At 36.7% G+C, this 13896-nt stretch overlaps 1 protein-coding gene across 1 annotated transcript in view; it reads right to left on the bottom strand.

Annotated features, from left to right (window-relative positions):
* CA8 (carbonic anhydrase 8) overlaps nucleotides 1–13896 on the bottom strand; it is a 50570-nt gene that overhangs the window by 33428 nt on the left and 3246 nt on the right. The window contains exon 3 of the mRNA XM_071554475.1: nucleotides 12230–12354. Within this exon, the coding sequence (XP_071410576.1) occupies nucleotides 12230–12354 (125 nt within the window). The remainder of the gene's footprint in view (nucleotides 1–12229; nucleotides 12355–13896) is intronic.

Below are 13896 nucleotides of genomic sequence, written 5' to 3'. Positions count from 1 at the left end.
CCATATTTTTAAATAATTTGTCTTCAGATCTATTAAACTGTTAGAACATCAGGTGATGGCACAATCATCAATAGGCTTACTTGAATCTATGCTGCTGTTGCAATCACCCATCGCATTTTTTCCACTCTCTACACTCTTTACTGAGAAGCTAATTATTACCAAAGCTTCTTTCTCCAATGCATGCTGCATCATGTGTAAATTAATCTTCTGGAAACGTTTGTTCCTTCGTCAGAACTGGGTTATACAGCTATTTCTTGTTAGCTGTACAAGTAGCAATTATGAGCTCCAGAAAAGTCTGCTTAATCTAGTAATATTACAGGAGAGAAGGCATCTCTCAACAAATCTCTCAAGGCTAAGAGATTTGCTATTGCTCTCATGTATTTCCAATTCTTATTTCAATTCATACGGGTTGTATGTCAAAATACTAATATTTGAGTGAATACTACATTGCCATATCTGAATCAGCTGCATCTAAATCATGCCAGTCTGGAAATTTTGAGCATACTTGGTTTTGCCATATTTCTGTCACTGCTGAGAAAAAACCCTGCAGCTGAAACTCTGTTTTGATTACACATAAACACTATTTCAGGGATAAATCTATATCCCTGAGGTATATTGAAGAAGTAGAATTGCTCTGCTAAAGACTATAGAGATAAAAAATGTTCTGAACTCACCCAAGTTTGTCAAAGATCAGCATATTCTAGTTTCATTCACAACATGCCATAAAAGCAGAGGAGGGAACAGTACAAATGGCAAACTGGCTACATACCTAGGGCCAGCATAAAGTCTTTTTCCTGGTTTGAGTGGGATGAAATGAAGCTGAGGATTTCCACTAGTAATAATGGAAGACAACATAGCCTAATTATACAATACTGATGTCTAACTTCAACAGCACAAATATTGCATAAGCAACATCACAAGAGGACAAAATGTGGAAAAATTGTCTTGCCATTTTACATGTGCACAAGATTTTATGAGTTGATACTTGACTTGGCACTGAGTTGTTTCAGGAAGCAATTGACTAAGCTGTTGGCAGTGACCATAACATACAGTAATTAAGCTCCAAATCCTCACAAGGAGACTGAACCAAGAATATGACCAGGGCACACAGCTACAAGAGAAGTGATTAAGAAACCAGAAAGTTAGTTATTAACAGCCTGAAGGGGAGGTTTAAAAAAAATAAAGTTACTGGAATTGATACATAGGCTGTTTGAAAATATCTTAGGAGAAGTGAGAGAACATGTACATTCTCCATGCCACAAAAAAACAAACAAACAAACAAAAAAACCCCACAAAAAAAACAAAAACAAAAAAACAAACAAAAAAAGAAAAAAGAAAAACATAAACAAAATACCATAAAGTAACAAAGTCTTCAAGGTTAAACATTATAGTTCAGTTGATGTAAATATGCTTTCTTTGAAAATGCAAATGCAAATAAAAGCAAATTACTAGATCATGAAACCTAGGCAAAATCAAGAAGAAGAGGATGAGAATGCTGCAGATCAGTGCATCTGGTTTATGCTTCTAGACTTGAATTTTTCAAGGCTTCTGTTGTGGATAGGTGCCAAAATGCCACTGAATTTCAGTATCATTTAAATCTTTAAAATTTCATACATAGATCATTATAATGGAAAAATTACATAAAGCGAACTCTGTGCCTATCTTTGAAAGCAACACTAATTTAACCATATGAAACACAACTGAAAGCAGCGACAATAAACACAGATAATAACATTGCAAACATTAAACCCCTCTTGATAATATAATATAATATAATATAATATAATATAATATAATATAATATAATATAATATAGGAGAAGGGAAAGCACATCTTCTGGTGAACCTCTGCTTCTTACAATTTATTGAAAGTGTTTAAGATCAAGCAGATCTACTCTGTGAATTGTCAGGCTCCAAGTGTGTTCAGAACAAGATGACATTCCCTGAACAAAGAAGTCTGTAATCTAAGATCAGAGAAATTAGGTGCAAGCACATCAAGCTGGAGCAGAGAACAAGGTATCCTGGAGATACTGTACAAACCTTGGGAGTCATGGTGTGACACTAAATATCTCAGGTCAAAAGTTAAATTCGCACCTAAAACATGCTGAACAAATGCTTGAATGGGACATCAGTAGTCCAGAACCCTTGCTGGCTGGAGCTCTGCTCTCTATGAACATCTCTGAAGGAGGGAAGAACTTCTGTAAATAAAAATATTTCATTTGGATCATAAAAGGAAGGATTGCAAAGACACCTTCCAAAATCTACTCTCTTTCCAAAAAAGTCATCCTGGAAGTATTCTAGGCAATTGTGTGGCAAACCTTCAGATATGGCACTGAAAAGGTAAAGAAGAGTGGGACTATTGAATTATTTGCAGCTTCTCAGGAAACAAGCCTGCAGTTGCTGTGGCAAATCACTTGTGCTAAAGAATTGTCTACATTGCAGAATAATAAAAACATTACAACATCTAATATTAAACAGGAATCTCTGTTCTCTTTGAAAAGTCTAATCACATGCAGCATCCTCATTTCATATTATACCAAGAACTACTGGTCCATTAAAAAATGAAATTAACAGCAGGAAGTACTGACGTATATGGAAAGACTCAAAAGAGAACAGCTACAACAGTAAGCTAAAAAGAAAAGTAATGGGAACCATAAAAAATCCAACAGAGGGCCTTTCTTTCTGTTCTGGCAAAAGAAGGCAAAAGGTTTTGGAAAAAAAAACAAAGATGAAGAAAATTAATTTAAACTTAAAAATTAAAAACATCTCATGTCCCTCTTCTAACAAGAGATGGACTAACTCTTTAGAGAGAGGATTCCTTTCCACTGTATACGAGGTTATGGAATAGGAAGGGGATATGGGGATGATGACACAAAGCCAAACACCACAGCAGTTCTCTCAGCACTCACAAACATGGGCATAAACTATCTTCAGGGTTAATGCAACCACAACATCAATGTTTTTTACCTGTCTTCTCATTTGCCCACAAAAGATGCTGATATGTAACACTAGCTTCCCCATTTCTTAGGGAAATTGTTGACAAGAGGATGCAGAGGAAACTGAGGATGCTGTAATTTGTCATTTGTGTGTATTTATTTTTTCATGTTTGAAAGCACAAGCACAGTTTATGTCTACTGGCACATACAGCAAGATTAAAAGAAAACAGGAATTAATCAAAATTAACATTTTCCCAACTGTAATAAATGTATACTGGCTAAGAAAAGGAATGAAAAAGGCAAAATATCCTTGTTTCTAGCTTGCTGATTTTCAATATCAACCTAATAGTAAGAAACTAAAAAGCTACAGATTCATAGGTCAGACTCTTCACTGTGCCAAGTTTCTACTCAGTGTGTGAAGCAAGGAGCACCACAGAGCAGGTTATTGTTCCCTGATACCATGTTTGGTCCCAGCAAACATGCAGGCTGAAGTGCCCCAAGTCTGCCTTTACCTGTGCTACCAGGAACAAATACATTTTCAAGCCTTTCTTTTTCCTTTCCTTCAACTGTGAAGGCCTGGAAGAAAAAAGCAAAGATTTTAGTGCAAGACTCTCCAGCCTGCTTTTGGTCTGGGTTCTTGCCAACCCAAGTGGGCGTATGTGTGTGTCTGCATGTGCTTTTATAGCTCCACAGTTAGAGCAAAGCTTGGAAAAAGGACTGGACCTTGATGGATAGTTGATGATGTTACAGACTAGCAATGCCATCAAGAAGATAGAAAACACAAAGTGCCATGGGTTAACCATTTCATTCTGGAAGTGTTATTTATATGAGTAAGCATTTAATAAAAGCATGTCCAATTCCAAAATGTTGCCTGCAATCTGCTGCCTTGAATTTAAAACCATACTGTTCATGTGTAGAAGGATTAAAACAATCAATTTAATATTCAATGATAGATTCCCTAACAAAGGCAGAATAGAAAACTCTGCTTCCCTGTTTATTTACTAAGTTGTATGAATAACTAATTCGAATCTCACAGTTCTCTGTGTTACAAGGTGAAGGGTCTCTTAGGAGATGAGAATCTGCAGCTGCATATTATCTTCTTAGATCATAATCTTGACTGTTATCCAGTGAGCAGTTGCACTTCCATAATACACTCCTCTAAGAAACTCATCAGGGGTGGTTTGTTTTTTTTCTTGTAATGTTGGCTAAACTTCTCTTGAAATAATAAACATTGTTATGCTTCTCCAACAGTTTTCTCTTGAACTTCAAGTTTGCAGACTGCATAATATTATCCTTTTCTCCTCTCCCAAAATTCCATAGACTCCGCAAATTTTGCTAAACTTTAAATGCTCCCCAGTTCAGATCATTACATGGCTTAATGCTGGGACAGCAAAAAGGCAGGAATGACGAGTATCTCATTGGCTACAGTGAGGTCTATGGACCAGGGCATCACATATCTCTCTGGTTAAATTGCTGAACTGGGATTTACTATCTAAGTTAGTTATTCTGGTACTAAAATGTCTGAAAGTCTTACTAGATTTCAAGCATCTAGGAATCCTGTGTCAGTTCCCTGTCAGTTCTGAGAAAAGCATCATGCATGACCGTGGCAAATAATTTAATACCTCTGAACATGTTTTCTACCAGTGCACTGGCAATAGAGGAACTTGTCTCCCTCAAATTGATGTTTCAAGGATTGAATTATTTGTGCTTGTGAAGCACTCAGGCACAACAGCAAATACTTGTGGAAGCCTTCAAAGGTTTTCAGCTCTTAGATGATCAACAAGTTTCATCCTTTACCTCTTAAGTGCCACAACTGCACCATTAGCACAAATAACACAGAGTTTTGGGGTTAGCATTAGAAAGCTATTTTGTCTCTCTTTTAGAGTATTCGCTCATGCACCGGTGCCAGTCTAGGAACTGGTCCTGACTCAAGCATGCAGCATGGAAAACAAAAAAACAAGGAATCTCCTTTCCCCTTCTTCAACAAGTGATAGATTTTAGATAGAAAAAGTTAAGCCTAGTGGTTAGAGCAAAGTGCCAAGGAAAACCAAACAGAAAACCAAGGCACCAGGAAACTGCAGCAAAATGCAACCACAGTTCCAGCAAGGATCATGGCAGAAAATAGAAAATTATGCACAACTGAAGCAAATCACACCAGAAAAATAGCAAGAAAGAGATTTGAGCAGCCACCTTGTTTGGCTCAAACCTGGGTTTAAATTCTCTTCCAAAGTTCCATCTTCTAAGAGACTACACAAACTCTTCTTCCACAGCAGAGAGTAGATGTAAGCAGCCATTTTGTTAGAGTTAGGAACAGAGTTTGCAATAAGGATAGTCATGACAGTACCCTCGATATTCATGAGTACAAGTACCGTCACCAAGACATTTGTGAGAGAGTAAGGAGAAGGCAAAGCTGTAATTCTGTTCAAAGAGTAGAAAAGAATCACATATTATTTAAAATTTTCAGAAATTATACTGTTACTACCTCATACAGGGACTGCTAAGAGCTGTTTTGTCCAAGGTTTCTTACCTGCCTCTATGAGGATGCAGTGCTACCAAACATGTTACTCCAGGCTACAACAAACAATTTTAGCACAGCTGCACGAAAATTTGATGCAAAATGTCTATTACAAGAAAAACACAAAGACTGGCTGCAGTATCTGGGAGAACTAAACCAATAAGCCAAGATTAGATGGAACTGGGAGCCCAGAGAAGGGCTCCCCTCTTGAGTCACTCCTCATTTTCTTCTCATTCTCTTTTCCTTCACTCAGCTTCTCTGCACTTGCAAAATTTTTCCTTAGAAGAATTTATCATACTCTGCTCAGTCATTTCTAGTTTGAGTCATTTATTTCTTCAATGAATACTGAAAGTCTCCATCCTGGTAGAAATAGATGAATGCACCTGCCACCTCAAAACCAGTTTTAGATGCAGATGACCCACATAGCTTCTCAACACAAAACTCACTGTAAATGACTCTTAAAAAACAGACAAAGGGATAAACAGGATTTAGCATAGACAATTAATGCTATCCTTCTTTGACCTGGTGTCTGGCAGCTTGTACATCTTCCACAATGCAATAAATAAATTGTAGATTTTGTACAGAAGGGAAATCACATTTGCTACCTCTTAATGTGTCAACAGTTCTTCCACAGGGCTTAACTGAGAATTTTTTTCAAGTGGTATACAATCTAAAAGCACATTTATGCTAGTACATCAGCTCATTTTTGCACCTGCTTTCAGGAATTCATAGTACAAGGCACATAGATGTATTCCCTGAAAAATTCAAACTGTCTGTGACTGGGTGAAACAAAGGTCAATTAAAGCTTATACTGGCAAATTACCCAGGAACAAAGTATACTTCAAAGACTGCATGTGCCTACGCAGGTCAAATTAACCCTCACCAACAATAAAAATATAACACTGAAAGAACTTAGCAACTAGCAGTCTCAGGAGTCATAAGCTGGTCATGTGTGCTTTTACAATTAAGGCAATGTTTTTCTTTATATTGTTGCTGGTCTCCTGTTTCCCTGTATACTGGGAGGGGACAAAAACCTCACCACTTTGTTCTGCTACAAAAAATCCAACAGAATTCACATCAATTAGGGAATTGCAGAGCGCACAACATATAGAAAAATGCAGAAAAGCACTTAAGCACCTGCACATATGGAACTGGGATCCATGTAACACAATTCACTGAGAGTCCTGGAATTGACGCTAAGAACATGATTGCCCATGGAGTGCTGTGCAAAGCTAAGTGTTATTATTATGTTCCTAAATGGCATCTATATAATGTGTAAAAAATTGCTTCTGTATAAATCAGTGAGAAACAGAAAACAAAGCTGAAAACACCTATTTAAATATTGGCATGATTTGCCTGTGTTTTTCCATAATTCTGTCCTCAAAAATTAAATAATGTCCAGTGGACATATCTGCTTTACACTATTATTAGTCTGTTATTCTTAACCTGTTAAGGATATAGCTATTACATGAATGTCATCATTTCCTTATAAGACACGCTATATTTAATCACAAATCACAGTATTCACCTGCAATGATTTCAAAACTTAGAAGATTGTCCAAGCCTTTTGGTAATAACTTAATTTTCTACCAGAAAACTTGGGCAATTTCTGAGCAGAATTCCAGACCTCAGTGAGATGCTATGTAAACTCTCCTGGGATCTGTTCTTTTTGTCTCCTGCTAAAGTCATGACTGCCTAAGCAAGATATCTTCATTCACAAGTCTTTTGCTGCAAACATGAGTAGAATTAATCATTTTTTTCACAGCCAGGTAATCAATGCAATCAACTAAAGCAACAGGATTTACTCCTTGGTTTAAAACTGATCTTTTAGGGTTTTTTACTTGGATCTAGTCACATTAAAGTAACTGGCAAAAATTCACAGATATCAGATATTAGATATTCATATTTGAAACTACTGTCATCAAGGATTAAATCCTGCTTGCCATTTACACCCACACAGTCCTTCTGCAGCTTATAAGTCTCCATAAAGATGGAGAGGCAAGCTTGTATGCATATTGTTTCCCAGGCCTTCTATTACAATTAATATTGAAACTCTGTTTTATTTTTTAGCCCAAATAAGCTAATATGAAAACAATTAGAAGAAATGCAAAGGGTAAATAACATTGGTAAAGAATATTAAAAGTTGGAAGAAAAAAAATTTCTGTGTTGAAAGCATGGTGTCTCCTCTCAAGAAAAGCCAGAAAGGGGATGCACAGTGTGCAGATACCTGATTTCAGAGCTGGGCGTAGAGACAATCCCACACTGAAGACTGCAAAGGCTTGAGTAGATAAGCGTCATGTTGACAGCCTAACCTGAACCCCTAAAGCTGTAACTCTGTTTGATGAGCACCTTAGGCAACATTTCTTGTGAAGAAAGGAAAACTTAACGGTTGGAATCAGATCAAGGGTCGGATATGATTTTTGCATTATGTTGCCTTTATTGCAGCAGATATTTCAGTGACTCCAAAAGAGTCCACAGATTAATTAGTCTGCTCTTCATTATGTAACAGAAAAGAACTTGTTTTATTCCTGTACAGAACTGATTCTAGTCCTTCCAGCAACTGGATTTTTCTCTGTTCTATTCAAAAAATGTAGAACAAACAATAATAGTTTTAAATCTTCCTGCACATCTTGGAAACATTTTTAAATGATTTTCTGCCAACCCTCTTCTACTGAGAGCTTTCACATGGTTCATAGCTAATGTAATCCTACATTTTAAAGAGGATGGATTACAGAGAATTATCCTCTTGGTTATATTACAAGTGGTGAAAAGAACCTTTTTATTTTCTCTGATACAGTTTTATTTCCATGTAGGAGCCTGGAAACAACTGTGCCATTATGGTCAGTTTGCGACTTTGGTCACACCACCACCTAAGTAACTAAGAGGAATAGACACCTTTGGGGCATGAATTTTCATTTCCCTTCACTTCAAAAGTAGATAAAACATTTTTTTCTTTTTCTTTCTTTTTTTTTTTAGCATAAACCAGCATCAATGCTATCGTATGATTTGCTTTCTCCATCTGGTTTTCATTCAGCCTGGCACTATACAGAGATCAGATACAATGGGAATCCATTTTTAGCTGCTCCAATTTCACTTAGTTAACAACAAAAATAAACCGCAGTAATTTGCTATTCCTGTCCTACTCTATCTCCCTGATATACATTGAAGGTAAGGGAGTCAGTTTGATTAGTTCTTCATTTGTTCTTCCTCCTTCTTCAACTCATACTCTTGGCATGAAGGTGAAGAAAAAAGATTCCAAATAGATCCTCTCTTTCATACACCTAAATCAGGTTCAGGTAAATCACACGTATAAGTGCTCTGTGGAAATGTATACTGTAAATCACAATCTAATATTTGTTACCCTGTTCCATTTGCTGGCAAGAAACAGTCTCTCAATGTTAAAACCTTTCTAAACATGTAACATATGTAGTGGCCAAAGTAACTTCAGCCAAAAGGCAAAGTAACGCTGATTTACAGGCAGTAGAAGTACTTGGTGAAAAATATTTCTAGAGAAAGTTGCACAAATGTTTCCCTCCAATTTCTGGCCAAAATGCAGGAAGGGTCTTCATGTTCTTGTTTCATGGAACAGAGAGGAGTATTGTACTGATATGTACAGTCCTCTGTTTTAACTTGGTTTAAAATGAGGTGCTACAGTACTTAGCTTCAAAAACTATTTATCCTTTCCTCATCCTTTCCTGACTGATTGCAAACACAGGCGTTGCAATGAAAATTACAACACTGGCATATCACTATCAACATTCTGGTTTCTTCCATCAAGGAAGATAGAAAACACATCTTTGCTGAACATCATATAAAAATTTAAAAAAAAATTAACTCAGCCTCCAAGCCACATGAACATTTTTTTAACAATATGAATTACTTCAAGAAGCTGTTCCAGAGGTGACATAAGCTTCACCATCTAACCAATTTCACCATATATATCCTAACCACAAAGGCCCCAGCTGTGTAGTCAAGAAATAATGGATTTTTGCACACAAGACATAGGATATAACTCAAATGACAGAGGATATTGCCTCATTTCTATAAAAGAAGTTATAATACCAAAGGTGAAAAGACTAAGGAAGTAACTGAAGATTGTTCTTCCAAACTTTTAAAAAATAACACTCTTTTTTAAAGTAATCCTTTACAAAGGCCATTACACTGATAATCTGAAGCTGTTGCAAAACTATTTGGTCCAATGTAATAAAATAAAGTCATATAGTCTTCAGTCTTAAAAAAAACAGACTGTTGCTCCAGTCAATAACTAGTCTTAGTTACCTCAGATCTCTTCAAACTAAAAGCTTGTTTCTGTAGAACTACTCAGGTTTTATAATAGAGTGTATAATTTGGGGCAAGTTTGTTGTGTTGTTTAATGTACTCACTTAAACTAAGCACTTCCACTTTCATATTACTGTTTATCCTCCTGACTTGTCTTCCTCCCACAAAGAGAGGAGAATCCTTATCATTTACCATGGAAATAATTTCTAGTTCCTTAGGAAAATGTCCTACTAGATTTGCTCCACTGGAGGAAGATCCAAGCTTAGGCATGCATTGGTGGACAAATAACTGCCAGCTTACTCTGAACAAAAGCATAACTACACCAGACTGCTTGTATGTGACCAAAATAGGTTGTTTGTGTTCAGTAACTAATAAACACAGTGAAAATCAAGCCCAATATGCATCCAGAATACATGAAGTGATTTCAAACAACTGCATAAACTGATGCCAGTGTCAAAAGCTAAGAAACAAAGATTTCCTGGTCCCTTGATTAAAATTATTGTTAAAAAGGTCTCAGGTGAACTACTGCATAAACACTTCCAGTGGTCTCAAGCCCCTGTTTCATTATTGCTCAAGTATAGTATTCATTCTATTTTTGATTTGAGCAATTTGCGAGGGAATTAATACAGCAGTTCTTTGTCCATATACCAAAAGAAAATGCAGCTCATCTGCAGTCAAATAAACTGCTCTGCACTTTTTTGCAACATGGGGCAGATGATGAACAACCTCAACCAACACACCTGTGAATTCAACCACCTACACTGTCATTATCTGTCACAAGAATTAATCCGCATAATGATTTGCACAACAAAATATTCACACTGTATTTAAAGTGTATTATGAGCCAGTTTTTTCCTGCTACAGAATTTTTGTATCAGTAATTATTTCTTGGAAATCAGAGTTTAGCTGAAAGCTGCTTAGACGCAAGAGTCGAAAACCTAGCTTGCTCACCTCCAGCTGATGTTTAAACTGTGCCAGAATTCTGTTTGTGCAGCTGCTGTGCTGCTTTTAAAGTAGGTGAAAAATGAAATCCCTTCATGACTGACTAAGTTTGTTGTTTTGTATCTCTGGGTCAAGCATATTTTTCTCTGGACTAATTTGGAGTAGATAATTCCGGGGTTTCTGCAGATTATCAGTAGACTGTTCCCACATACCACCAACACTGTTTGCAAATGATCCTTAATAAACAAGAAGATAGGAAACCCTGATAAACTCCCAAGTTCAGGTCTCAACACAGTTCATGTGAATATTTCTTGATCACCGCACGCTGGATCAGCCTTAAGGAAATGTACTGAACAGAGCTGTTTCATAATGAGCAGGCTACTTCCTGCCTCGGGGGAACACTGCAGTATCCTCAAGGTCTTATGCCCATATAAATCATGTATGTGTTACACCAGGTAACCAGGATGCAGAAGCCATTCCTTTTCTTTCCCTTTGGTTGATGAGTCTTACTCATCCAAGTAATTCTGCAATTCCAGGATCTGCCTGGAATCAACCTGCAAAGAGGATCTATGTGTACTAGACACTTGGGGACATCGTTTAAAGGAGCACTTGGCAGTATTATGGCTGAACTTGTTGATCTTAAAGGTCTTTTTCAACCTAAATGATTTTATGATCTGACTCAACTCAACCTGCAAACCCCCTGTGAGTGAAAAAAAGAAACTCAATTCCAGGCTCCTAAGAAATTATGATAGATTAATAGGGCAAAAATAACAGCTCTGAAAAATCTTGAGCTTATTTGAAACCAATAGAGCACAACAAATGAAATTAAAGATGTAACACTGAAGTCACTAAACATCAGGGTTGGTATCTGTTAAAACTAGTATTGCAGCCCAGGGTCTAAGGGATACTCCAACCTACGCCTTGATAAGTGTAGGCAATGGGACAGAGGGAAGTTAAGTAATATGTTGAACTGCTGCTGGAGGGCAGGAGAAATAGATCCCAGCATTTTGGGTTGCCTAGGAGCCCAAATGCAACACAAAACCTATGAGCAGCTGCATTTTTTTTAGAATGTATCATCAGTTTTCTTGTGTTTCAAAATCTTATGGTTCTTTGAGATCTTTTAGAACATATTCAGGGCTATCACATTATCTTCAATTTTCAGGCATGTAAAACTCTTTCATGAAAAATGTGCTCTACAGTTACTGCTCTCCATAGAAATACTTCCAGTGGCTAGTTCTCCCCATCTATAGCTATCAGCCAAGGTGACATAGGAAGTGTTGAAATGGCAGATTTTGTTAGAACATTAATAACAAAAAAGTTAATAATTCTTCAAGTTAACTTTATGACCAATAAATCAGTGTGATGAGTGCTGGAGGCATTCTGTGCCAGATGCATATCCTAATTTACCTGCACCAAAGCACAACTCAGGAAGATAGCTTTGTGGTTGAAATATAAAGTATGCTGAGCTAAGAGAAACTCTCACTTGGACTACCAGGAATTCAAGCTATGAAATAAAATGTGCATTTTGCAGGTGTTATGCAATACTGTGTTGCTCTTACCTCCATGGGAAAGGCCTTAAAATTAACTGTGTGTTCAGAACCACGCTGGTTTTCTCTTCCCCAGTGAAATCTGACGTCGTGTAGTTCAAATTCGTGACCTCGAGGTAACGGCCCTCCTATTAACACTGGAAAAGAAGACAAGCAGGAAGGAACTTGACTTTCAAAGCAGGGAAGCAACTGCATATGTTCTCCAAATACAATGAGTACATTGTGGCAAGCTTCCTTATTATGAATGGTACCAGAGACAAGAGTAAAGTTGACAGACTTGACACCTTTACTTTCAAAGCACTGTGTAGTTTCAGAACATGCATTGAGGCAGTTACAAATAACAGTGAAACTGCTGTCATACTGCACTCTCTATGATGCAGAACAGCTGGACAAAACACAAAAAGAAAAGAAAAAAGTTGCACCTTTACTAGTCAGAAGAGTGAATATGTTTATTACTCTTATCAAGATACCAGCCACGTGCCCTAATAAACAGATGGCAGGGGTTCTGAATTGAACTGGGAACTACCTCCAAGTTGTCCAAATGTTTTATCGCCATCACCTTTATTTGCTATGAGTCACAGAAATAGATGAAAAACTTTTGATTGCAAACATTTTGCTAGATAAAGGTGTTCAGTCATATACCACCTGTCAGGTTTCTGAGACCCACAATGCATCCATACCAAAATATAATCAGACCTACACACCAGAGCAGCCACAACGGAAAACAGTTTCTAGGCAGGCATGACTTTTCTTGACTTCACTTTTTTAAACATCTGGAATTTCTTAAAAGCATCTGTCCACAATTGCCAAACATGCACCAAAAAAAAGTATATAGCAGCTTAAAACTTTTGCATTAATAGGGACTTCCACCATAAGTAGTAAAAGCAAGCAATTGTGAGACCCAACCTACTATGGAATTAATCAGTGGAAACAATTTGCCCAGGGATTTCTGAATCATCTTCAGATCAAATATTACACCACAAGCTGTAGGTAACTTCCCATTAAAATTTTTAAATATTGGCTTCTAGGCAGGACTGGATTTTTTTAAGGGCATTCACAGTCTTCCCCACAATCCATTAAATTCTAGATTACATTTCATAGACTTGGAATGAATCTTTTACAATCTCTGATAATTGATAAGGACAATTTAAGGTAATAAATTACAGCTTTAGGGAATTAGTTCCGTAATAGATAGGTTTTTAACACACAAACTATACAGCCTGAGTTTGGAGCACAAGACATAGTGTGATAGTAAAACATAATCTAGCCAACTGTACAAACACAAAACCAGTGGTGCAGAACTATAAAAAACTGAAAGAAAATTGATCCATTATGGTTTCCATCATTAATTACATTGGAGAAAAAAAGTCAAATATTCCCATTATTCCTCCTTTATTAATTCTTCACAATTAATCTACCAGGCATTAGGGTTTCTAAAATTAAATTTCCTAAATTTTGTTATAGATTCAGATTTGCTTCTTAATCTTATTTCATCTATATTCTATCTATACCTGTAACCCCTATAGGGAAAATCTACAAATCTAGTGAACACTGGAGGAAACAACCAATTGAAGTATTTAAAGAAATCTGGACAAATAAAAATAATCATGATGCTCAATTAGTGCTTATTCTTAGAAAAATTGAGCATTTTCTCTGTTTTAAAAATTGCTCCAAAGAAA

The sequence above is a fragment of the Pithys albifrons genome, chromosome 4, assembly GCF_047495875.1.
Source record: "Pithys albifrons albifrons isolate INPA30051 chromosome 4, PitAlb_v1, whole genome shotgun sequence".
NCBI lineage: Eukaryota > Metazoa > Chordata > Aves > Passeriformes > Thamnophilidae > Pithys > Pithys albifrons.
This window is presented reverse-complemented; position numbering and strand designations above follow the sequence as displayed.